Below are 25,518 nucleotides of genomic sequence, written 5' to 3' on the forward strand. Positions count from 1 at the left end.
AGAACACGCCGTCCAAGACTTGCAATACGTGGAGATGGATCTTTAGCTAATGCAAACATAGCTCGAACGCATTGCGAATAAACAGCATTATCCAACAGTCTAGACTGATGGACAGCTCCATTGCTGACATTTTCATGCATAATTCCAGAATCAGAATGTAACGAAGAATCATCAGATAATGGAGATCCATGCATCAGCCCAGAAGAGCCAAGAGGGCTGCTTGAGATCCTAGCCTCACGAGCCACTGGTTGGCTATCAGTGCTAGCTCTGGTCAGAGGACTCATGTGTAAAGAAACAATCGTTGCACTCCCAGGATCATGGAATTTAGCTACTGAAGGGAGCGAAGTAAGCAAAGAACTTGACTGAGGCTTCCAATATGAAGCTGCGGCTGACTTTAGGTGCTGTTTGTGGCCAAAGGCAAAACGTGCAAGAGCTGTAGAGACATTAACAACAGAATGACTTGGGGATCAAATAGGAAAAACTAAATATAAGTAAGCTACGCTTCAAGATGAATATGCAGAATGAACAAAGACAAACATTTGGAAATGCACAAAACTTATATGAAGTCTCTAAACGAGAGACAATATGATTTAAAGATTGTATTTAGTTAAAAATGACATTCTCTCCAACTAACGCATCATAAAAATTTGGGTTTCTAACTATATTGGAACTCACAAAGTTGGGCAAATGATATATTAAGAAACAGGATGTAGAGCTGTATCTAATCTCATTAGGTTAGAAATATTTTACTTTGACGTAAAACGACTCTGACGCTAATTAAGAACCCACAGTCCCACGATCATTAATTTTCAAGAGTTGCATGCTTTGCGTACCTACGGCAACCTCTGCTCGGACAAGTGGACTCCCATCTGAAACTACATCTAAGAGACTTTTAATGATAGCATCTTCGGCTCTAATCTTTTCATCATCATCAAATTCATCCTCCACCACACTTTTATTAGAGTCAAACCCAATGTCAAGTAAGGTACCCAGGGCAAAAACAGCAGCAGCCCTTACCTGCAAGAGAATGTTAAGGTCAGAAATTACACTGCCACACGAAGGACATTATACAGAAATCTGAGCTTCACCTCAGGTTGGGGCTCGGAAAGCAGAGGTGCCAACTTTTCAAAAGCATTTGCTTCCCTGCCCATTATTTGGGCCTCCATAAAATCTTCCCACAACTTTCCAAGACAAAGACAAAGCCATTGTAGAAACAATGGTTCTGGCTGTGGATCACTTGGTCTGGATGCTTCAAGGTGCCCCAGACAAACACCAATTAAATTAGCTTCAAGACATGCTTCCTGGCCTCGTCGATGTCCGTCAACAATGACAGCCAGAACAAAAGCAGCCATAGCTCGTTGTTCTGGAAATGCACCCGAGCTATCTAGAAATCGTATGAAATATATATGTCCCCCATCCTTCACAAGATCAATTTGACATGACTGAAAATAAAGAGAGACCAATCAGTGTCGCAATACTCCAAGACTGAAACGAGAACGCTTATGCATCCCGAAAGTGTGATGGCCATAGATAAGCAACTTGATTTGATGTCCAAGGATATGATATAAAAGATGCAGAGAAATATTAGGTGGTAGATATATGCCATTCAGAATTCATGTCAGAATAAAATACAAACACTTTTTCCCATCAATGGCATGCTCAGTAAACAACAGATGTACACTACGAAGATAGCCACAGAAAAACTAGCATAAATTTGCAGAATAAAAAGCAGACGCATGACAAACCAGCATCGTTCTCCCAGAAAATAGCACATGGAATATGAGACTCTACCTTATCAAGTGCAAGTATTTTTGTCCATATGAAAACCAGAATCTGTCTTAGCTCATTCGTTGTTGTTTGCAGAAGCTTCAGCACGTATGGGAATATTCCAACAGACAAGGCCTAAAAGAATTTTTACTTCACATGTAAAGACATACACATGATAACAAAGAGAAACTCTTTGTAAGCTTAAGGGAAAGAGAATTAATTTAAGGACGTATACCAGATCCACAGCCCATGAACCCATATCAAGAAATCTTCCAAGAAGTACAAGAGCACGAAACCGATGGCACTGGCTAAGTAACACCTGAAACAAATCAGATTCTATAAATATGCTAAAATGGCAATATGCAAACAAAACTATTCTAGAACGTCCTGAAGGAGGCCAATGAATATTCCTAAACCATATCCACGCAAAACCAAGAGTTCGAAAATGATAACTGAATATGGATCTCTCTCTCAGCAAAAAGGGAAATGGGTACAGAAATCTAGGCACCTGAAGGACAATGGGCAACTGCTCCGGTGGCTTCTTATGCTCAGATCCATGATCAAGCCACACCTCAAAAGCTGTCAGTTGCTCAGTAAAAAAGGGACTTGGCTAGAAAAAGGATAGGAAAAGGTATTATCAGCAAGACAAGTGCCGTCTTATACAATGCAAGGAAACTCTACAAGACAAACAAACCTGGAACTCTGCGCTTGGGTCCACAACAAGTTGGGGAAGGTGAGAAAGACAGATTTCAGCAGCCATGTCCCATGCATCCCTGAAGAGCATGTAACGGCTAGCTGAGGCAAAATCTAGACACATAACAGTTTATATAACAGAGAATCTGGTTCTTGTTGAATACCACATATGATGTTGATGCGTAGGAGGCAGNATATGTCCCCCATCCTTCACAAGATCAATTTGACATGACTGAAAATAAAGAGAGACCAATCAGTGTCGCAATACTCCAAGACTGAAACGAGAACGCTTATGCATCCCGAAAGTGTGATGGCCATAGATAAGCAACTTGATTTGATGTCCAAGGATATGATATAAAAGATGCAGAGAAATATTAGGTGGTAGATATATGCCATTCAGAATTCATGTCAGAATAAAATACAAACACTTTTTCCCATCAATGGCATGCTCAGTAAACAACAGATGTACACTACGAAGATAGCCACAGAAAAACTAGCATAAATTTGCAGAATAAAAAGCAGACGCATGACAAACCAGCATCGTTCTCCCAGAAAATAGCACATGGAATATGAGACTCTACCTTATCAAGTGCAAGTATTTTTGTCCATATGAAAACCAGAATCTGTCTTAGCTCATTCGTTGTTGTTTGCAGAAGCTTCAGCACGTATGGGAATATTCCAACAGACAAGGCCTAAAAGAATTTTTACTTCACATGTAAAGACATACACATGATAACAAAGAGAAACTCTTTGTAAGCTTAAGGGAAAGAGAATTAATTTAAGGAAGTATACCAGATCCACAGCCCATGAACCCATATCAAGAAATCTTCCAAGAAGTACAAGAGCACGAAACCGATGGCACTGGCTAAGTAACACCTGAAACAAATCAGATTCTATAAATATGCTAAAATGGCAATATGCAAACAAAACTATTCTAGAACGTCCTGAAGGAGGCCAATGAATATTCCTAAACCATATCCACGCAAAACCAAGAGTTCGAAAATGATAACTGAATATGGATCTCTCTCTCAGCAAAAAGGGAAATGGGTACAGAAATCTAGGCACCTGAAGGACAATGGGCAACTGCTCCGGTGGCTTCTTATGCTCAGATCCATGATCAAGCCACACCTCAAAAGCTGTCAGTTGCTCAGTAAAAAAGGGACTTGGCTAGAAAAAGGATAGGAAAAGGTATTATCAGCAAGACAAGTGCCGTCTTATACAATGCAAGGAAACTCTACAAGACAAACAAACCTGGAACTCTGCGCTTGGGTCCACAACAAGTTGGGGAAGGTGAGAAAGACAGATTTCAGCAGCCATGTCCCATGCATCCCTGAAGAGCATGTAACGGCTAGCTGAGGCAAAATCTAGACACATAACAGTTTATATAACAGAGAATCTGGTTCTTGTTGAATACCACATATGATGTTGATGCGTAGGAGGCAGCATAGGGTGAGATATTGGATTACAGTTTGCAGACCGCATTATTCTCTCAGCAAGTAAGAAATTTCGGAAAAGGCTAGCGACCAACAAGTCCTGTCTGAATAATCTCTGGAAAAGTTCTGCAGGGTAAAACTAACATTCATGAGGAACACGGTAAAGAAATCGAATTACAGATGTTTGACCTTGATAAATTATGCAAAAAAATTTGACAAATACCATGAGGCAGCACATTCCATGCAATTGTATCCGTCACTGCTGTGAAAATCCAGTTCAACTCCCCTAACANTCAGATTCTATAAATATGCTAAAATGGCAATATGCAAACAAAACTATTCTAGAACGTCCTGAAGGAGGCCAATGAATATTCCTAAACCATATCCACGCAAAACCAAGAGTTCGAAAATGATAACTGAATATGGATCTCTCTCTCAGCAAAAAGGGAAATGGGTACAGAAATCTAGGCACCTGAAGGACAATGGGCAACTGCTCCGGTGGCTTCTTATGCTCAGATCCATGATCAAGCCACACCTCAAAAGCTGTCAGTTGCTCAGTAAAAAAGGGACTTGGCTAGAAAAAGGATAGGAAAAGGTATTATCAGCAAGACAAGTGCCGTCTTATACAATGCAAGGAAACTCTACAAGACAAACAAACCTGGAACTCTGCGCTTGGGTCCACAACAAGTTGGGGAAGGTGAGAAAGACAGATTTCAGCAGCCATGTCCCATGCATCCCTGAAGAGCATGTAACGGCTAGCTGAGGCAAAATCTAGACACATAACAGTTTATATAACAGAGAATCTGGTTCTTGTTGAATACCACATATGATGTTGATGCGTAGGAGGCAGCATAGGGTGAGATATTGGATTACAGTTTGCAGACCGCATTATTCTCTCAGCAAGTAAGAAATTTCGGAAAAGGCTAGCGACCAACAAGTCCTGTCTGAATAATCTCTGGAAAAGTTCTGCAGGGTAAAACTAACATTCATGAGGAACACGGTAAAGAAATCGAATTACAGATGTTTGACCTTGATAAATTATGCAAAAAAATTTGACAAATACCATGAGGCAGCACATTCCATGCAATTGTATCCGTCACTGCTGTGAAAATCCAGTTCAACTCCCCTAACAACGTCTTACGGTCATTTTGCCGGCCTGGAATCCTGTCAATAAGTGATTCATCGATGATTTCTTTCAGAAGAGAACGCCTGCAGAACCTGCAATGGAAAGCCTCTTGTGAAAGCTGCAAGCTGAACTGAACTGCATTGTTCAAATCAACAGCATTCAAGATAGAACAGTTATCTATTTAGTGGAAAAAGGGTTAAGAAGAAGCCCAGAATTGAAACTGCACAGCCACAGTAGGAATGAGTTATAGAGTAAGTATTATAGAAAGAGAAAACTTCAATCAGAATGATATCATGAATCATTTGGTCTCATCAGAAATACTTAGCCAAGACCGGAAAAAGCTGTTAATATTTCATCAGTAAACTTTCATATGCAAAGTATTTTGGCAGCTAAAGGTAATTTTCAGTCCTGATTATTTCACAGTTCTCATGATATGCTGCTTTACTCACCGCACAAAACAAAAACATATGCATAAGGTCTTCTAACTAAACACTATGATCCATCTTCGGTCTCATCGGAAACACTTATGCCAAAAAAATTGGATGTTACCTCATGTGAAGCAAGGACATGCTAGCTAAGATTCTATAAACTAGCTAGACGGAACTTAAACTACGTTTTCTAGCAAAAAAACATGATATCTGGGTACGCAAAGACAGTCAGAGATGGAAAGAGGATTTACCATTTTAACGCCATTTTAATGGGCGTTGTGAGGCAAGACGTAAAAACATCAGCTGGGAATTCAACGCTCTGAGGAAGTGTCTCATGTACATCACAAGCAGCAAGTATAATGCAGTCCCTTGAGGATCCAGAGGAACCAGAAGAACCCCAATCATGAAGCTGCCATAAAGAGTAAATGAATTTTATCATCATATGGAACCACAATTGCAGAATCAAGTCCTAAACTCGACAGGAAGATATGGTATATGAGTAAAGTGGTTGTGTCCTTTACCTCAGCAAAGGCATTAAGAATCATCCTAGCAGCAGAGCAGTCAAAAACGTAGATGGAGGGTGTCTTCAACCAAGAATCAAGCTCACTGATTGGCAAGGGAATGTACTGTGTATAACTCTGCACAAACACAGGATCAATCAGCATGTGGTAACAGACGAAAAGGAAAAAGAACATGGTAGACAAAAGAAACCGTTAGTAAAAGCAGACCTTGTTGAATACCCAAATTTCACCATTAGCTGTAGGCTTTGGCACACCATGCCCATTATAATGGAATAGAACTCTCTCGGTTTTTGCATATTTCCGACAAGTCAAGCACAGCTTCCTCACCTCATCTACCGTCGGATCTAGTTGAACCTTATACCGAGCCTGAGAAAAATCATAAAATAAATATGGAAAGCGTAACTTCACAAAATAGCAATGGAAGGGTGCAGGAAAATAAAGCATTACCCTTGGTTGCCATCTCTCATACTGAGTGCTCAAGTTCTTTCCAATTGTCTCAAGAGCTTTAGGCGGTGCCATGGAAAATGGATCTGCCATCAGGGAAAAAAAAAAGAGAAAAAATATTGAGTGTGGTGACAAAGAAAAGGATAAACACACAAAAGAAAGATTGTAATAAAATTGAATTGGCCAAGGGTTCAACCTATCCAGGCCTCGATTCTAGCACATGGAGATATCTTTATAACATCCGGCGGATCAACAGTGATGTTCAAACACAGAACTAAAGCTACACATCCGGTTTTCATCTGCAAAGAAGAAGAATTTAAGTGTATAAAGAATATGAGACTTGCAAGGATTCCCCTGGCAATCAGATCCAATTAATGAACGAGAAATAAAATAAACAAATAAAGCTGAGGAGACACTGAGATTGAAATGAAACGAAAACATGTATCTTTAAGGTTCATCTCCGCAATAAAAACGCTAACATAACCTCACTCCAATAACATCACCCAACATAGTTGGGAAACAATAGCAGACTCTGTATCATGAATTCTAGATAAATGTAGTCCTTCAATGCGCCACTCACATCATCAGTTGCACTAAACATAAAAGAATCAATACACAAGCCTAGCCTTATCATAGTTGCAGCTAACAGCAATGTTGGATCGAAAACTTACTCGTTCTTTAAGCCGCCATTTGGGGATAAATACAATCTCCGAAGTCCCCAAGGGAGAAGAAGCCTCGGATGCGTCATGTCGAAGCTCGCAGAGCACAATAGTCTGAGGCAAGTAAGCCATGCTGGTGGCGGTGGCGGCTCTCTCAGTTGTACCATTCCCGTAGCTACTGCTCTTAGCCTCAGAATCCTTCCTCCGTGAATCACCGTCATCGTGACTAGAGACACAGTCGTCGTCGTATCGGTGATTAGAGACCAAAGAAACAGAAGATTGCGAGAACCGAGACACCATTAAGTCTCCTAATGCCATCCAAATCGGAGAACACACCCCCGAATTAACACACCCCCCGCCCCGGAATCACGCAAATCAAATCCTCAGCCCTAGCTTTTTTTGTATTGGATTGGGAGAGAAGCGACAATAAAAATAGAAGCGAAGACGGGAGAAATCCAGATCAATCAACAAAGCCGCTGCACCAGCGGCGCAGGAGCAGAGAATCCAGCTCGAAAAAAAAAACCCTCCCAGATGAGACAGAGAAGCGGCAGCAGAAACCCTAAGAATCTAGAGAAGCGGAGGATGGTGAACGATGATGGCTACAACGGCGATTGATGTGGAAGCGGCGGCGAATTAACAACAGTGGTGGTGGTGGCGGCAGAAGAAAAAACAAAAAAAAAAAGGAAAAGGAGAGAAAGTGAGGAGGATGCGAAAATTGGGATTTTGTCAAGAGAGAGAGACAAAGGGAAAGTCTTCAATGCATATTTGCGTTTTCTTTCCACTTCTCTTCTCTCTCTCTCTCTCTCTCTCTCATTCTTTTTTTCTCCTTTCCGTTTTTAGTTTTACTCTCTTTGAGATGAAAAATATCCACTCTAATTAATTACAAAATTTAGTGTTATGTTTAAGAATAAAATTTTATACTTAAAATTTGTATCCTATATATGTTTTTAGGTAAGAAATTTGGAATTTAAATTTGATATACTACAGTATGTATGTTAAATATATGACAAACTGAAAATTTTGTATGCATTATGGAGAAAATATGTAAACATGAACCGACTAATTAATTACCGTGATCATTGCAAATTCAATCTGAATTTTTATTACAATGCAACTTAAACCTGATTTTTGTTCTGATCATTATGTCCATATATAAAAGTTAAAAAAAAAACTGCCAAAGAAAAAGAACTCTAAAAGTTATAGTTCTAATCAAACCTTAACTCTCCCACCGTCACTTTAATGTTGTGTAATTACAGTGAGAAATAGATTCAAAGTGTAGCAGAGAAACGACACAAAGTACAACTGAAACGTTTCAGAGAGAAAAGTACAACTACATAAGCTCTGAATTGTAGTTGTGACTTTCATCAGAATCTCTGTTCAGTGTTACGTGTGACCTTATAACCCTCATAAACTCTTTGAATAACCCCCCCCCCCTACGGGCTACGATAGAACATTTATCATTCCGACCGTATAGGTACAACGGTGCAAGTAGAGATCATCATGCGTGCACACACTTCGCGAATCTACTTATCTGTGAAAACAAGAACCATCGCTTCACAAGGACAAATTTATTTTTATTTTTATCTTGTTATATATATATATATATATATATTAATTTCTAATTTAGCCAAAAAGGACAAATTGTCTATATTTTTTTCTAAGTGATCAAACATTTCCTGCTTAGCAACTCCTTGTATTGAAAACATCCCAAAATACAATACATCTATAAAAAATAGCCTACTAGGCTACTACCTTCATTCCTATAGGGAGCTTTGCGAAAAATACCTTACACATCAAAACACCGATATGTGCCAGTTTATATTTGCATCCATTCAAAATTTGTGAAATTTTATAGATTTAACGTATTTTTCTAAACATCCACGATCTGATATTTGGTGCTCAATTGAAAGAATCGACCAATATTTCATTTTCTAGAACATAGTTTATATAAATCATATACAGTACATAATAAAAAAAAACTTTTCTTTTTAAAAAATAGTTTATCTCATCATGTTAATTAACAAAAAATTCATGTCATCATTTAATCAGTTAATATTTTTGATTCCGTCCTAATGATCATTACTTTTGTTTGATTTTTTCTAATGACCATTACTACTTAAATATAGCATTTAATAATTACTACTACTATCTAGTAGTACTATAAATGAAGGGAAGTAAAAGTTGAATAAAGAGTTTAAAAGAACTATAATCATTTTGTTTGTCTGAATAACAACATCAAAGGCCAGCTGCAAGGTCAGTAGTAAAAGACCACACATCTCTTTCGCTCTCTCCTTGACTTCGGAATCGATAAAACACATATATTCGATTTTATGGGAAAGTAAGACACTGAGCTTACTTGAAGAACTCAACTTCGTGCTGACAAGTCTAGCCTCAGCGATCACGGCAACTCTCCGGATGTCGTCTACCTACTCCGCCGCAACTCCTGTCCTGTCACCTTGCCTTTGATAACCAACCGCTTTGCTCCACCAGTTTATCATTTAAATTTTACTCAAAACTCGAAATGTCGGATAACTATGTCTAATATATTGGCGCGCATATCATTCGGATAATATAACAGCGACTTTTAATTTATAGGTTCTACCAAGTGTAACAAGTAGTACACTTGTAGGATAATTTTGGTAAAAACCAATTGAAAGATTGTAATTTACATTTTGTATTGTGTTATTTATACACAAGGGTGAATGATCAGATAAAGAGAGTACATCACATCTTCGACATAGCGTGATCCATCACATCCACAAGGAAATCTACAATAGAAAAGGTACTAAAGATAGTTAGGATATAGAAGAATGGAATTGAAGAATCCTATTTGAACATCAAAGTCTATGGAGCTAACCAGCGTCGGAGAGGGTAAAGCAGAGAGGAGGGGTGATTCTGAAGACGTTCCCATAGAATCCACCTTTACCCACCAACACTCCCATTTCTTGTTACCAAAAGATTCATATTCAATGCATAAGTATCTTCGGATAGGATGATCAGTGATCAATATATTTACAACTTTTTTTTAATTGTGGTAAGAGGAATAGTCACCAAATCTATTATGGATCGGACCGGTTTGGTCTAGTATTGAACACAACTAACCTCTCAGTTGATCCATTAAATGAAGGGTCTCTGTTTTAGCAGGAGTTTTTAGGTCACGGTCTCTGACAAACTCAACTCCAAGCATCAATCCTCTTCCTCTCACGTCTCCGATGACTAAAACACATTAGAGAAAAGATATAAGATTTCAACCAAAACAAAAAAAGAAGGAACAAAATTAAACATATATGTGTTTAGTTTGGACAAGAAAGAACTCACGTTCGTGTTTATTTTTGAGAAGTGTAAGTCTACGTTTGAGATGTGAGCCAACGAGCAAAGCGTTCTCTTGGAGCTTCTCTTCGTGAATGACTCTAAGGACTGCGTGTCCTGCTGCCGTGCACATTGGGTTTCCGCCGAAGGTATTAAAGTAACTCCGACGGCTTAAAACGCCGGCGATCTCCGGTGTTGTCACAACCGCTCCAAGTGGTATACCGTTACCAATACCCTGTAAATTCAAATTAGAATCGATAATGATAATGATGATGCATGAACCATGATGTGGAATGATCATAGTGGTGAACCTTAGCCATGGTGACGATGTCAGGGACAACACCATGGGACTGGAATCCCCAGAAATTGGTTCCGGTACGAGCGAAACCGGATTGGACTTCATCGGCAATGCAAACTCCTCCGGCTCTCCTCACAGTGTCGTACACCGCCGGTAAGTATCCCGGAGCTAGCTCTACTATTCCTCCAACTCCCTGTTTCAAAACATTAGCTACATTATTACACATACATGCATATTTAAAACAATAAAGTATTTTCGTAAAAAATGCATATTGATCTCGCCTGGATAGATTCGCCGATGAATCCGGCGACTTGGCCTGATGTTCCAAATCGGATAAGGTCTTGTACGTCACTTGCATACTTTTCACCGTCGGATCCAAATATTCCTCTGTAAGGATCTGGATTTATGGCGTGATGAACTCCACTCTGTTACAAAGTTGATGATTTAGCGTATTTTTCATACTAATTAAGATACTTACAAATGAAAATATGTAGCCATGATGCATGAAACGGAACGGAATTGAGAGTTCCATTGTCTTTGTTAACAATTTTGTAGATTGAAAGGGAAAAGAACCTGAACGACGTTGAATTTCCAATTGGACTGAGCAGTGGCTCCCATAGTGGCAGCGGCGTTTCCATGATAAGAGTTCCTAAGCGAAACGATGTCATTACATCCTGTATACAACCTAGCCATCATCATTGCCAGCTCATTCGCCTCCGTACCTGAATTCGTGAAAAACACTACCTACATAATAAACACACGGTTATATGCCTTTACCTTGCTGGTGAAGTCATCGATCAACCCTACAAGAAAACCTTAATTATTACTATTAGTTACACAGCCCAAAACTATTTATACTTTTTTTACCTTGAGATCTCCGGGAAGATTGGAGACGAGGGCTTCAGCAAAATCGGAGATGGTGTGGTTAAGGTAAAGGATTGTGGAGTGTTGAATAAGCTTTAGTTGTTTGATCACGGAGTTAACTACTTCTGGATGGCTATGGCCGCACGAAACAGTCGCTATGCCTCCGAAAGCATCTAAATATCTCCGCCCCGTCTCGTCGAACACATACTGCATCTTTCCCTCCACAATGTTTAACTGTTATCATCAATAGTCCAAAAAAAAAAAAAAACAGAGTAAGCAAACCTAGTCGCTGGAAAACAAAAGGGTTTCGTTTTAATGAAGGGAGGTTAAAAGCGGCGTCGTTTTACTGGTGTGTTGTAGAAGTGAAACAGAGCGGGGCTGAGGAACTCTCGCCGCTTTGCTATGATCTCTGCGGTGGAGGGACCTTCGTAAGGCGGCGGAGAATAATTGAACGGGGGCATTTTCGGAACTTTTGTCTCGGTCTCACGATCGGAGGTTGTTCTCTGAGCAACTGTCTGTGAGAAGCCATGACGCTGAAGAAGATAATTGTTCCGTTTCAGTAGTGAATTAACCGCCGTCAACCTCCGCATTTTTCACCGCCGTTAAAACGTCTCCGGAGATCTTTTGAGAGATGGGGAGAGAAGAGATACAGAGTGAGTGAATAATGGCAGAGTTGGTGTTCTATAAAAAGGCGTACTTGATTTGATATAAACAAATTTCATTTGTTATCAGCTGAAGCGTGTCCTCTTGTTTAGGCATTGTTTGAGAAAATTAATTATCCCAGTTTAGTATTAAACTTACGTATATCTTACCCAAGTTCTTTAACAATAATTATAACAAGTTTATAAGCAAGTACATATGAAAACTATACTTTAAAAAACTCCACTTATTAAGTAATTATTAAAATCATCATAGATAAGATGACCAACTAAGCACATTAATTATCCCAACATAGCGTCAAGCTATTATTATAATCTTCTTTAGTTTGGTTGGCGTAATTCACTCGTAGGATAGTGATGATAGTCTGATTCATGGTTTTATAGAAGGAATCACGTATAAAACAAGATGCACGGTGTATCCTGAAGCATATAAACACGTATCAGATTAACAAAACAATTGAATTATAAATTTGTTTTTTTTCTAATACAAAAGGTTGTGTTTGTTATGAAAATTCAGTAATGTTCATAACGAAATCATTGGTTATTCTAAACGCTAGCCAATTGCAAATTTCTACGCTTTCTTTTCAGATACACGTTTCTAATTATTGGCAGTCCATCATGAACCTGGACACAAACTGAGGTATTGGTTCGTAGTTCACTTGTCGTTGTGTTATGAAAGTGAAAACCATCGACCTACCAAGCTCATATCATAATAATTTTGAATCGCTTCTTCAAATAATTAGGCAATCACAATATTTTTCTTTAGTATTTTCTATTTCCTTCTCTTGAAAATGCTATAAAAACGATCCAATCAAGCTGTTACGTATGGAAAGAATATGGAACGGACGGACATGTTAGTCTTATCTTCTGTCAATCTCATTTCGTAAAGTCTCAAATATCAATCTCTCATCGCATGCCAGGTTAGGTATTCACACTTTAATTACATCAAAGTTTAAAGAGAACGAGTCATCATGTTAGGACTTTATCGTCTTTTTGACATGTCACCAATCAAAGTCGTAGTCGACTACAAAAGCGAACTAAACGGAATAATGTAATTTGTTTTCATTGGAATAAGATATTTGTTTGCTATGTGAATGAGAATTTGTACAATCAACCCCTATATTACTCATCATAATGGGTTCCACTAGACATAATCGACAACGCATCGATATATATACATCTGAGTTTAAGATTTTCAAACTAAATAAGATTGCAGTTCGTTCGTTCCTTAGCATTACTTCTGTTTTAACCATTCCATTAGTTAAAATTGTTACACAATTTTCAAACATGTGAAATTAAGATTGCGCAACATCAAGCGGTAAGTATTAAAGACCATAACAAGTTAACAACGTCTCTGTTATTTTAAAATCAAGCTATACTAGAAGTGCTATGCATAATTAAAACTATCTACCAGTACTAACGATATGAGCTTGAAGAGACCTCCGAGCAAGACGAAAAAGTATTCGAGGTCGAGGCTCTATCGGATGAAACATAACCTACAACACTTATTCCAAGATCATCCCTCGAAGAATCTGAGAATCCCCAATTTTCATCAATCTGTGGAACATCCTCTTCGCCGTTCAAGTATCTAAGCACCATTCTCATCGATGGCCGAGATTTAGGTTTCTGATGGCAACATAGTAGTCCAACAAGAAGAGCTAATTTAGCCTCTATGCCATTGAAGCTAGATCCGAGTTTCTGATCCACGGCGCTAAGTACCCCACCATTTGTGTGGAACTCCATGACCCAATCAGCTAAGAAGAAGTCCCCTGATGAGTTCGTTGGTCTATTCCCACAAACGATTTCTAACAACAAAACGCCAAACGCGAAAACGTCAGACGCCGTAGAGCCTTTGCCGTTACGTGTGAGCTCAGGCGCCATGTAACCTAAAGTACCAACGACTTTCGTGGTTTGCGATAGCGTTCCGCGTTCATAAAGCCTAGCGAGTCCAAAATCGCCTAATTTAGCGTTCATATCTTCATCAATAAGAACATTGCTAGCTTTCACGTCTCTATGAATTACAATTTGTTCCCATTCTTCGTGAAGATACAATAGACCCGACGCGATTCCCTTTATGATCTCAAAACGTACGTCCCACGGAAAAACGACACCGTTTCTTCTCGGCGTTTTGTACAGCAGCGAGTCGAGGCTCCCGTTGGGGATATAATCGTAAACTAACAAAAGGTCGTTTTTGTGTTTACACCATCCTTGAAGATTCACAAGGTTCTTGTGCCCTAATCTTCCCAAACTCTCGATCTCTGCTACAAATTCTCTAACACCTTGTAAGCTATTTGAAGTTATCTTCTTCACTGCGATCGGACCCGAAGAAGATAGGTTTCCTCTGTAAACAATCCCAAATCCTCCAGTACCAATGATCTCACTCTCTTTGAATCTCTTCGTTGCTAAGTAGAGATCTCTGTATTTAAATCTATGAGGATAATCAATCTCCCAATCCTCTAAAATCTCATCCTCTTGGATTTGCCTTTTGTACATGACAAATACAAACAGTAACACAAGCAAGACCACTGTAACGATCGATAACGCTACAATCAAAGCAACGACTTGAAAAGCGTAACCTTTCTTGTGACGCAAGCTTGTATTTGGAGGTGGAGGATCAGGAAGTTGCTTGAGATGAAGCCAGTCCGCCTTTGGGTTTTCTCCACAGCTAGCAAAACTCCAACCCATTACATAGTGAGCACTAGACTGGTCTTTCCCAGTCGCGGCGGTGAACCCTACGTACATTTCCTCCTCCACGATCCCCGTCAGCTCCGAAACTCGCCGCGAGATCAGAGGCTTTTCGGGTTTTGACTCTAGTCGCGTCGGATAGATTGTAACGTTTAAGATTTCGCTGGATCCGTCGTAGTCGACGTGAACTCTGATTGGTTCGCCGCTATCGAGCTGAAAATCCTCTTTTCGATCAGCGGTCTCGTAATAGATGAGCGGCTCTTGAACATCGGAGGAGAGATTGTTGAAATTAAGACCGATGTGGTTTCCTCTTCTGTCGGCACCGTCTTTAAATCCTTGTACCGTGTCGAATTCCAAAGCGAACACGTGATTGGATTGGTTCCCGTTGTTGTATCTGTTCAAAAGCCCTAAATACTGTGCTGCTTCGGCTCCGGGACGATTCGGGGTCGGAGAAAGTGTGAACGTGAATCCAAAACCACCGTTTCCGGGACTTGAAGGGATAATGACAAAGACAAAAGAGGAGCTAAAGGAACATACTTTGTAGTTGGTTGAGTTGGTGTAGGCACGCAATCTAATCGGTTCACGGTAAAACGCTGTTCCAGTGGCGTTGTGGGTCCGATCAGTTAGCCTAAGAAGACCACTGTCGTGTTGGATTGTCGAAGCTCCTTCTGTTTGAATTGCCGTTTGGTTTCCTTTGAAACCTTTGAATGTGAATTTTGCTGCTGTTGTGGCCTCAACAAGAACAGAACATTTAAAAACGTTTGATGACAAAATTAGAAAGAGTAAAAGCATGAAGGAGGTTATGAATCTTGATATGCCCATGGGGAGTATCTTGAGCTTTTGAGTTTTGACTTTGATTTTATGAAGTAAAAGAGAACATTTGAGTTTAAGGAAGTCTCAAGTATGGACATGTTTTTATGCTCTCTCAACGAATGAAGAAGTAGAAATGTTCAAAGTCAAAGTTTTTTGGACTATTTGTGTGGTCGGTTTTCGTGATTTTGTGTGGAGGAGATGACTTTCACGATATTCACGTAAATGCGTATCAATACTTTGACAAGATAAAGCTGACCAAAAAAAAAAAAAAAAAGTTGACTTATGTAGTGAAGTTTTTTTAGCAGTGGAGTTGTATTTCAGATTTAACTGATTTTGAATTAAACAAAAAAAAAAGTTAAATCAAAATTTCAGATCTTTCCCTTCATCACCTCGATTCAATTTAGTTCTTAAGGCCTTGAATGGTAATAGATTCTACCATAATTTTTGGATTTTGTTTTCCAAAAATCCATTTTTTCTCCATTTAAGATTTTAAACTAAATAAATTTCCAAAAAAAATAGAGAAACTAGTTTTTAGGTTTTGTAAATAGAGAAACAGTAAGGCCTTCTCCATTTTTTTGCTTTTGTAAATTTTAAAATTTTAAAAACTAATATCTATTGTAAAAACTAAAAAACCAAAAACCAAAAACCATAATCTAAAAAAACATTTAAAACCCAACAAGCATTCAGTTGTGATCCACTTCATCTGTAAATTGTTACAAATTTGACAAAACAAAAGAGAGGGTTAGGAAACTATAAATCAAGAATATAAATTTTAAAAACAATTTTGGCTAAGGCCCAACAGGATTTAGAGGTAAAAGAAATTAAAGGCACATTTCACCCTATTTAACACCCCTTTTGATTTTGAAGCGCAGAAGAAAACGGGCAGACGAGGAAGAGCAAACCCTAACTAATTGTGTCCCGAGTATGTCGCCGTTGAGTCACCTGAAATCTGTCGCTGCGCTGGCAACACGCGGAGGGAGAGGGCTTCCCTCTCGCCGTAATTTCTCTTCGTCCACCGTTAGCAAAGGTAAAGTTAAGATGGAAAGCTTTGATTTTTATTTTCATCGGTTTTTCTGATTTTTTTTTTTTAATGTTGTGATCCTTTTGTTATCTGTGATTGTAGTGGCCAATGGATTTGGGGAATTATTGATTGATTGTGTTTGCGGAGTTTCTTAACCTGTTGCGAGACTCACGGCGGGATACCTAATAGGTACAGAGAGATATATAGAGAGATTTCTTTTTTATTCCTTTATATTACATTAGCCGGTCTGGAATTAGGTGTAGCTATATTACCATCTTAATCTATATTCAGTTTAAATGATGCTTAGTTTTTGTTGATCAAACATTTTATTTAATAAAAAAATGTTGTACGTTAAGGTTATGTCGTCCTTCACGATATGACTACAGCGGAAAGGGAGATGTGCGTGAAAGAGGAGGTAGAAAAGGTGAAGAATGAATTTCAGGTGAAGAAGGAATTAGGATTAGAATAGTAAATGTTTGTGTAAGATCGGAAGAATCAAAATAAGAAGTGTTTGTTTGTGTTTCATTTTGTTGGGATATGTAGTTAACAACGTATGGAAATTATTATTATAATTCGAGTTTTCAAGATCCCATAAACCAAACTAGATTGTGTCTCTTTTGGATTGTCGAAGCTCCTTTTGTTTGAACTGCCGTTTGGTTTCCTTTGAAACCTTTGAATGTGAATTTTGCTGCTCTTGTGGCCTCAACAAGAACAGAACATTTAAAAACGTTTGATGATAGAAATAGAAAGAGCAAGAGCATGAAGGAGGTTATGAATCTTGATATTCCCGTCGGGAGTATCTTAAGCTTTTTTGACTTTGATTGTATGAAGTAAAAGAGAACATTTGAGTTTAAGGAAGTCTCAAGTATGTACATGTTTTTATGCTCTCTCAACGAATGGAGAAGTAGAAATGTTCAAAGTCAAGGTCTTTTGGCCTATTTGTGTGGTCGGTTTTTGTGATTTTGTGTGGAGGAGATGACATTGATGATATTCACGTAAATGCGTATTAATACTTTGACAAGATAAAGTCGACGGACGACAAAAAAAAAAAAATAGAGTAGTCGATTTATGTAGCGAAGAGACCGCTAAATCTGACCCTTATTTAAGCTTTGATTGTTTTCTTTTATTAATGTCATTTGTTTTTCTGATTCCACATAAAATCTATCATTCTTTTTTTTTTTTTCTAAATGTTTTGATCTTTTTGTTATTTGTGATTGTAGTGACAAAGGATTGGTGGAGAATGTTCGCGGACTATTCAAACCAGTTGGAAGAATGGAGGATACAATTAAATTTTACGATTTCAATTTGTATTTAGATGAAATACATTTAAAAGTTTATTATCTGTTTGACCAAAAAAAAAGTTTATTATATATTGTTCTAACAAAAAAATATTAAAAAATATTCAAATCCAACTGTTTTGTTAACGTTTGAAATTCGTATGAGAATACTCATTTGTTTTGTTAACAGAAAACTGCAACAACCATGGCTCAGTTTGGTCTTTTCATGTCAAGCAAATGCCACAAATGCTCCAAATGTCTATACACCGGTGAGGATTACAGAGTCATCAACTCATCCTTGAGTTTGATGAAGGTTGACTTTGAGAAGTCACAGTCCAAAACAGAGTTGGCAGCGTATAGGTTAATCTAGGGCTAGCGGCTCTCTTCAGCCAAGATTTTCTGAAAATTATAAAAACCAGATTTTGGAAGATTTTGATAATTACTTTATAAAAATCCAAAAACAAAAATTAATCAAGTTACAAAACTAAAATTCAAGATTTTGCAAAAACTAAAATCTACACCAAAAATCAAAAAGTACAAAAATCCAAAAACTAAAAACCAGATTTTGGAAGATTTTGACAATTAATTCATAAAATCCAAAAACCAAAATTAATCAAAGTTACAAAACTACTCCTTCCATTTCATAATATAGGATGTTTTAGAGTTTTTTTTTTGTTTCATAATATAAGATGTTTTCAACTTTTTAAGTAACTTTTAAGATTACTTTTCTATTTTTTATTATTTATTTTATACAGTCTTGTTTATGATTGGTTGAACTTTTTTAAAGTGGTTATTTTTTAATCTGCGTGCTTTCACTCAAAACATCTTATATTTCAAAACAGAAGGAGTAAAATTCAAAATGTTGCAAAAAAAAAATCTACACCAAAAATCAAAAATTATAAAAATCCAAAACCAAAATCCAAAAACTAAAAACCAACAATCATTCATGGCCTAAATTCTCCTTTAAAAAAAACAACTCAAAACACTAAATTCCCCTTTATATATTTCTAGAGAAATCCACTCACACAATAAATAAAATTTGAATTTTTACGAAACTAAATCCAAAATTTATTTCCAATAAGTAATAACAATCAAAGTCTCTTTTCTTTTTTTCCATTCTTACAACAGTCGCGGAACGATAAAAGCCCATTACGGAAAGTGAAAAGGAATGGGCTAGGCCACTTCATCTAAAGTCTAAAACAAACACTGATTTCGAATTAAAAAAAAAAAAAAAAAAAATCAAAATTCAGATCTTCTTCTTCCACTTCATCTCTCTCCCTCCTCTCTTCGTTTCAATTTACAGAGGCAATATCACGAACGGCTTGGTACCTCCGTCCTCGAAGTTACGGTTTTGGAGGTGCGAATAATCTTGAGCATAAGGCTTTACTTCTTTGGTAGTGGATTTGTCTGTCATTAGCGGGCATCAGCAAATGGGAAACGAGTCGGAGAATTTCGATATTGAGGATCTGATGTCTTACGGAGACGATTTAATCAGTTTATTGCGTGTTAAGAATGGTTTTGATGAGATCTCTCAAAGTCCCGAGCAGTTAAATTCTCTCAATTTCGCTTGTGACGAGGATTACACTGACATACATGCCTCTATTCAAGGTCAGTTTTTTTTCCCCGATTTGGTTTTCCCAGATAATTTTATAAGATGAAGAACGTGGCTTTATCTAGAACTCGTTTGGTGTTAGAATTAGTGAGCAATTTGTTTTTTTTTTTTTTTTTGGGGGGACACAGATTGTAAGAAGAAGCTCGATGTTTGTAAGAAGAAAACGGAGGAAGCGTATTTAGATGTTGCGGCTGAAGATGAGACTGAACGTCTTCAGAAAGAGCTTGACGAAGAGATTGAACTGGAATGCCAGCTAAAGAACGAGCTTAGATAAGTGAAGTTATTCTAGTCTAATGATTTGGAGTGAGTGACATGAAAAATATAAATTTTGTTTTTTTTTTTTGTTTTTGTGTCAATACAGTGGTCGCTGATGAACTCAGTGACCTGAATGCTCAGTTGAATTCAATTGCTGAACATAAGCAATCTACAAAGAGAAAAGCGCGGGACAACTTGAGAGATGAGTAAGATCCACAAACCCCCATTGTTGCTATTGCTTTGTTGTGAATGTTGGTTACATTTTTTTTTATCTTCCCATTCTGTTTTTCCTGCAGGAAAAAGCTATCTATGCATGCTTCTGTCACGCAAGTTATACCGGACATTGATGATCCTTCAAAGATCTCAGGCTGTATCCTTCTTCTTCCTTACTCTATTATTCAGTTGTATACTATGGTGTTTTAAATCCTTGATTTAGGAGAATATTATAGATATGGTAGATCGTGAAAAGAGGGTCATTGAGAAGTTTCAATTCGAGACAAATGAGATGACGGCCTACGAGACATGTAAAAGTATCTGGAGCATCATCAACAAGCAGTAGATAGACCTTGACACCAGTTCGTTTGTATGATATATCTCTGTTTGATCAGTATTGGTTCTAGCTTAGCAACCAAAAAAACCTCTCTACCTACACCTACAGTTCCGTAGATGTAAGCACTTTCTGTTTAGTTATCATCAGCTATTTGCGATTGGAGTGTGAATCTTCCTCTCCTGTAACACTATCATCAATTTATGTATAATTTCCCTGCAAGTTTTCTTGGAATTCAGTATGTGCAGATACCTGTAAAATCCACAATCTTTAGCTCTTGTTGCAGCTGCTCCTGCCGTTATCCTGATCGTTTGTTCGGTGCATATTGATCTATCTGACTTATCTCAATAATATTGGCTACAATAGTGTTCTAGTCGTACTCATATCGTAGTTTCAGATTTGATCTTCATATCTTCGGCTTTCAGAGGAAGCAAGTGCACATACTATTATTGCAACCTCTTCGTCTTAACAAAACATGTACCTTCTGCAACTTCTTGTTTCACTAATGGCTTTAGATAGATTTGGGTTCTTTAGTTCTTTTTTAGGGACCACATTGGAAAAATTAGACACTTATTGATTAAGCTAGCCACTTTACTAAAGTAACAAAACTATCTTCAACACAATTCTTAAACCTTAGAACAGCTTCCAATCTATCTAAGATTTCTTTCACAACCTTTAGTTTCTCAGCGTTGGTTAAAGGTTTAGTTTACAGAAGCCTCTGGTCAAAGTGCCAAACTCAAAACTCAGTTGTGATCCACTCCATCTTCTTAATTGTTAAACATTTTAACAAAACAAAAGAGAGGATTCTGATTCTGATTTATACCTATGACTGTTGCCAACCATCCTGAGCTCAGTGAGTGTGGGTGATGTAGTCTGAGAACTTCTTGATGGCTTCCTAAGATCCGCTAGATCAGTCTGAGGCTTTCAAGGCTCTTATTCTTTTTTTCGACAATCATATTTCATTAAAACCCCAAACTGGGCAAAGATACAGTGGTGAAACAGAAGTCCAACAACATAAAAAGCCCATCAATGGTCCAACAACATAAATTACAAAGAGAATCGGTTGGCCTAAAATGGACACGTGTAGAACCACGTGTGTCGCGCAAGTTGGAAGGTGGAAGATGCAATCAACTCGTCACCGACTCATCCTCGACTCGTCTAGGACTCTTCACCGACTCAGTCTTGACTCGTTTTGGACTCGTCACCGCCATCACCACCATGGCTGACCGTCGATCGAATCCAGAATGGATTCTCTGAAATCAGCTACTCTTCGGAATCACCACCTTAACTCCTTTTGCAGAATTCTCCGGACGTGAATAAATAGAGATCCAAAAACCAACAAGGTTGAATCGCCGGAACCGATGACAAGGCAAGAGGTTTTAGACCCAATAGCAAAACACGCTCTCCTGAATCTGTTTTCACCAGCCATCAAGTTTCCAATCATCCCGATCCACGAACAAAGAAAAAGGACCTTCATCCTAAGCCGATTACGGCACCAATATGGTATGAAGGATTTATCCTTTCTTGCAAGGAAATCGAGCAGTTGATGATCTTTTGAACCTCTGATTTTCACTCTCGGCGTTTGTCTCCTTCACTTGAAGAGATTTTGTTAGTGCAAAAAGGGAAAAACCAAAGAAAATAGCCAAAACGGCTAAAACAAAACTCATACTTAGACGAGAGAGAAGATCCAGACTAGGCTGGATAATATATTACAACAAAAAACCATATTAAAATCAAAGAGATTTCGATTTTAATCTGAAGAGAACTTTCTCTCCCTCTAAAAGATTCGAGAGAGATAAGAGAGAGAAAGTCGGCTCTTATTCTAATCAAGACAAATGAAAACATTAAAACAATAAATATAAATATATATTGTTTGACAGCAAAATAAAAATAATTTATTTTTGGTTTTCTTAATTTTGATGGTTAGTTCTGCAATCCATATCCCACCTTTCTCATATTGCTACGTGTCAAAATATTATTGGATATTTATAATGTTAATACAAAGTTACGAAATTAAATGAATCGGTGATAGAAAAAAAAAAAAAAAAAAGACACCTCCGATCTCGGGCGAGAAAGAGAGAGAGAGAGCGAGACGATCTGTGAGAAAAGATACGAAAGAATGGATCAGATCTTGAACAAGGTAGGCTCTTACTGGTTAGGTAAGAAGGCGAACAAGCAGCTCGATTCCGTCGGTGACGATATCAACGTACGCATCTCCCTCCCTCTCTACTCTACTCCTTCACTACTTCCACTTTTATATAACCAATCACTCGCGAATCATTCATCAATTTTGGTTTTTGAGTTTTGATCTCGATCCGGTGCTTTTTTTGAGAATCTTAGATTCATGCTTTTATACGATCTATGGTTATGTCGATCTTTAGATTAGGTGAATCTTGAGGCCGTTTTGTGCTACTAGTGTTTTCTTTGGGTTTCTTGAGAACATGATTTGTGCAATGTTGATCTTTCTATAATCTGTATACATTTCTTTGTTACAGTCTCTGTCTACGAGTATTGAAGGAGGAACAAAATGGCTAGTGAACAAAATCAAAGGTTAGCTATTTCTTACTCACTCATTCTTGCTGTTTTAAGGAGCTACATCTAAGTTGTTGGTTTATGATCTCGTTATCCAGGAAAAATGCAGAAGCCATTGCCTGAGTTACTAAAGGAGTTTGGTTTGCCTGTTGGGATCTTTCCACGTGACGCAACCAACTACGAGTTCAATGAACAGACGAGGAAACTAACCGTTTTTATTCCATCAATCTGCGAAGTTGGCTACAAGGATTCATCAGTCTTGAGATTCACCACAACAGTTACGGCTTTTCTCGAGAAAGGAAAGCTCGCTGATGTTGAAGGGATGAAGACAAAAGTCATGATATGGGTTAAAGTCACAAGTATCTCTGCTGATTCTTCAAAGGTACATTTCATGGCTGGGATGAAGAAAAGCAGAAGCCGAGATGCTTATGAGGTTTTAAGAGATGGCGTTGAGATTGATAAATTCTAGCTCTGTTTTTGCTTGGTTATATTACCTATTCTTTTATCCTCTTTCTCCTTTCTCTTAAGTTTCAAGCTTCTCTTTGTTTGACAAAAATTGGTTTTTGTATATGCTGAGCTTCAGTTCTGCTGGAGTTCATGAATTTGATAATCTGAAGAAGATGGTAAATCAGTACACCAAACGATGTTCCTATGTCCTTGTGTAGTACTTACTGAGTTACTGTTTAAGCAAATGACCAGAGCTATAGTCCTACTGTACCTTTAAACTTTTTAGTGCTGAATAATTTTGCTCTCAGATTAAGGAAAAGAGGAATGGTAGAAACCATTACACCATTTTTAGTCACTGGAGGGACATCACAAATACGGATGACAAGAACTATAAAAAACAATAACAATTCCAAATATAATAATTGTGAGAAACAGAGAGGGTCAAACCCTCATTTCCTAGTAACCAACCGTCCAGTACCATTTGCCTTATTCAGTGACCTTCTGTTTTAATCATTTTTGCCCTTTGGTGCCTTGGCCTTGGCCTCGGTTCCCTCTGCGGAGTTCAGCTCCTCCCAAGCTTCGATCCATGCGACCATTCCAGTCGCAAGCTTGATGAAGTAAGGATCAACCTTCCCAAGTTTCTCTTTGACGAGCTTGGCCAGCTCGAGATAGCATTGCTGAACCGAAGTACATTCTTTAGGAAGAGTCACAGATTGAAAGAACGGTATCGCCTCTTCCTGCCAGAAGATTCCGTTGTATTCTTTTTTCAGGTTCATGAATGGGTTGCTGGCTTTGCTGTGCCATATATAAGGCAAACCCGTCTTCACTCCCCATCCCATATGGTCGCATATCACCTATATTTTTGGTTAAACGAAAAAGTATTTTTAAGTTGGTAGACAAATGTAACGTATCTTCCATTTAAACCAATAATGGATATGTAAATAAGAATTGCATTTGACCATGATATGTACTCTAGTGGTTTGTTCTAGCAGGTATTGAGTAACCATGCATGAGTTCAAATCCGCATACTAATGCATAATACTGTACATGTAATTGACCAAAAAAAAGGTAAGAATTTGGATTTACCTTGACACACCAACCAGCCCACATGTCATCATAGCGTCCAATTGGCTGTCCGTCACCCATAAGGCCAAAGTACATGGCCGGACCAATCAGCTCGCGGTCAAAAGCAAGGTTCATACCACACATGGGAAAAAGAGTTCCTTTGGGAATGGTCATGACTGCATCAACATACCTGCATGTAACCAAGAACTAATTAATAAGCTTTGCTTCATCGTTTACGATTTCACAAAAAAAAATGTCTAACAAAATTGGTTGCCTCAGTGAGAGATCAAATTTCCTGGAATTTCGTTCAAGAGGTTTCACAAGCTGAGTGGGAGCATCATAGTCAGGAATGTTGAGCCATAGGCCATGAGAGACAGCAGTTATGGCACCTTCGCGCATACTAAAAGGGTAGCCACGAACAAAGTCGGCTCCATCTCAGAATGGATCATAAAGTGTGTTAAAGAAATGTGGGGTTGATGGAGATAAGAGGTTCTTGATATGCTGCTCAAGAGCATTGATCTCTTTCCCAGATGGATCTTTTGCAACCTACATTGCACATATATTGTCAACTTTGAAGAAGACTATAGTCTATAAGAGCCTTTTCACATAAGAATAAATATAAGAGAGCACGTACAAAGCAATCATCATCAATGGTGTAGATGTACTTCTTTTTGGAAACCATGTAACCGAAGCAACGGCAAGCAGAGTCCTTGAAGGAAATGCAAGAGGCCCTGGGACCCAAGACTCGATTGATGTCGTCCCTGTTGTAGAGCTCGTAGTCAAACCCTTCTGGAATCTTGATGGCTTTCGAAGGCTCACCATCTTGAACAATGATCAAATGGTACTGTTCAAAGAAAGGTCGCCACATCTCAAGGAAGTCTAGGTTTCGAATCGTAGGTATCACAATGTCTAGCTCATCTTTCAACATTGGCGTGGGTTTCACGGAAGAATACAATTGCGCCATTTGAAACGACAGGGAAGAAAAGAGTAGATAAGGTTAACCAAAGACAAAGAGAGATGTAAGATAATGAGGATGACTTCTTTGGTAATTTATAAAGACGAG

The 25,518-nt window shown here is 38.2% G+C and overlaps 7 protein-coding genes and 1 long non-coding RNA gene across 8 annotated transcripts in view; 3 read left to right on the forward strand and 5 right to left on the reverse strand.

Annotated features, from left to right (window-relative positions):
• Nucleotides 1-7,862, reverse strand: part of LOC104703872 (regulatory-associated protein of TOR 1-like) — a 14,580-nt gene extending 6,718 nt beyond the window's left edge. Inside the window, exons 1-21 of the mRNA XM_010419964.2 lie at nt 7,084-7,862; nt 6,609-6,711; nt 6,416-6,498; nt 6,176-6,334; nt 5,969-6,085; nt 5,699-5,856; nt 5,020-5,111; nt 4,117-4,179; nt 3,875-4,019; nt 3,712-3,790; nt 3,526-3,627; nt 3,253-3,336; nt 3,042-3,152; nt 2,625-2,692; nt 2,462-2,540; nt 2,276-2,377; nt 2,003-2,086; nt 1,792-1,902; nt 1,089-1,442; nt 834-1,017; nt 130-433 (exon numbers count right to left, since the gene is read on the reverse strand). Of these exons, the coding sequence (XP_010418266.1) occupies nt 130-433; nt 834-1,017; nt 1,089-1,442; nt 1,792-1,902; nt 2,003-2,086; nt 2,276-2,377; nt 2,462-2,540; nt 2,625-2,692; nt 3,042-3,152; nt 3,253-3,336; nt 3,526-3,627; nt 3,712-3,790; nt 3,875-4,019; nt 4,117-4,179; nt 5,020-5,111; nt 5,699-5,856; nt 5,969-6,085; nt 6,176-6,334; nt 6,416-6,498; nt 6,609-6,711; nt 7,084-7,389 (2,888 nt within the window). The 5' untranslated portion in view covers nt 7,390-7,862. The remainder of the gene's footprint in view (nt 1-129; nt 434-833; nt 1,018-1,088; nt 1,443-1,791; nt 1,903-2,002; nt 2,087-2,275; nt 2,378-2,461; nt 2,541-2,624; nt 2,693-3,041; nt 3,153-3,252; nt 3,337-3,525; nt 3,628-3,711; nt 3,791-3,874; nt 4,020-4,116; nt 4,180-5,019; nt 5,112-5,698; nt 5,857-5,968; nt 6,086-6,175; nt 6,335-6,415; nt 6,499-6,608; nt 6,712-7,083) is intronic.
• Nucleotides 9,605-12,243, reverse strand: LOC104746167 (alanine--glyoxylate aminotransferase 2 homolog 3, mitochondrial). The gene is made up of 9 exons (XM_010467615.2): nt 11,890-12,243; nt 11,546-11,776; nt 11,252-11,422; nt 10,960-11,103; nt 10,692-10,871; nt 10,390-10,615; nt 10,174-10,287; nt 9,929-10,015; nt 9,605-9,839 (listed from the first exon to the last, which is right to left on the reverse strand). Exons 1-9 carry the CDS (start codon nt 12,130-12,132, stop codon nt 9,796-9,798), a joined length of 1,440 nt encoding a protein of 479 aa, XP_010465917.1. The 5' UTR covers nt 12,133-12,243; the 3' UTR covers nt 9,605-9,795.
• On the reverse strand, nt 13,510-15,798 carry LOC104746257 (probable L-type lectin-domain containing receptor kinase VI.1). Its single transcript, XM_010467729.2, has one exon. It carries the CDS (start codon nt 15,706-15,708, stop codon nt 13,618-13,620), a length of 2,091 nt encoding a protein of 696 aa, XP_010466031.1. The 5' UTR covers nt 15,709-15,798; the 3' UTR covers nt 13,510-13,617.
• LOC104746346 lies at nt 16,484-17,305 on the forward strand. Its single transcript, XR_760857.2, has 3 exons — nt 16,484-16,726; nt 16,823-16,909; nt 17,077-17,305. It is a non-coding gene; the product is annotated as an uncharacterized LOC104746346 (long non-coding RNA).
• On the forward strand, nt 19,230-20,687 carry LOC104746407. The gene is made up of 5 exons (XM_010467910.1): nt 19,230-19,605; nt 19,738-19,879; nt 19,969-20,070; nt 20,161-20,234; nt 20,314-20,687. The coding sequence occupies exons 1-5, from the start codon at nt 19,428-19,430 to the stop codon at nt 20,421-20,423; spliced, it is 606 nt and encodes a 201-aa protein (XP_010466212.1). The 5' UTR covers nt 19,230-19,427; the 3' UTR covers nt 20,424-20,687.
• Nucleotides 22,438-23,599, forward strand: LOC104746487 (uncharacterized protein At5g01610-like). The gene is made up of 3 exons (XM_010468010.2): nt 22,438-22,617; nt 22,907-22,961; nt 23,042-23,599. Exons 1-3 carry the CDS (start codon nt 22,531-22,533, stop codon nt 23,410-23,412), a joined length of 513 nt encoding a protein of 170 aa, XP_010466312.1. The 5' UTR covers nt 22,438-22,530; the 3' UTR covers nt 23,413-23,599.
• Nucleotides 23,700-25,456, reverse strand: LOC104746571 (UDP-arabinopyranose mutase 3-like). Its single transcript, XM_019245164.1, has 4 exons — nt 25,090-25,456; nt 24,730-25,001; nt 24,477-24,645; nt 23,700-24,244 (listed from the first exon to the last, which is right to left on the reverse strand). Exons 2-4 carry the CDS (start codon nt 24,852-24,854, stop codon nt 23,897-23,899), a joined length of 642 nt encoding a protein of 213 aa, XP_019100709.1. The 5' UTR covers nt 24,855-25,001; nt 25,090-25,456; the 3' UTR covers nt 23,700-23,896.
• On the reverse strand, nt 24,891-25,419 carry LOC109125051 (UDP-arabinopyranose mutase 3-like). Its single transcript, XM_019239961.1, has 2 exons — nt 25,090-25,419; nt 24,891-25,001 (listed from the first exon to the last, which is right to left on the reverse strand). Exons 1-2 carry the CDS (start codon nt 25,417-25,419, stop codon nt 24,891-24,893), a joined length of 441 nt encoding a protein of 146 aa, XP_019095506.1.

Source organism: Camelina sativa, chromosome 1 (assembly GCF_000633955.1).
Source record: "Camelina sativa cultivar DH55 chromosome 1, Cs, whole genome shotgun sequence".
Taxonomy (NCBI): domain Eukaryota; kingdom Viridiplantae; phylum Streptophyta; class Magnoliopsida; order Brassicales; family Brassicaceae; genus Camelina; species Camelina sativa.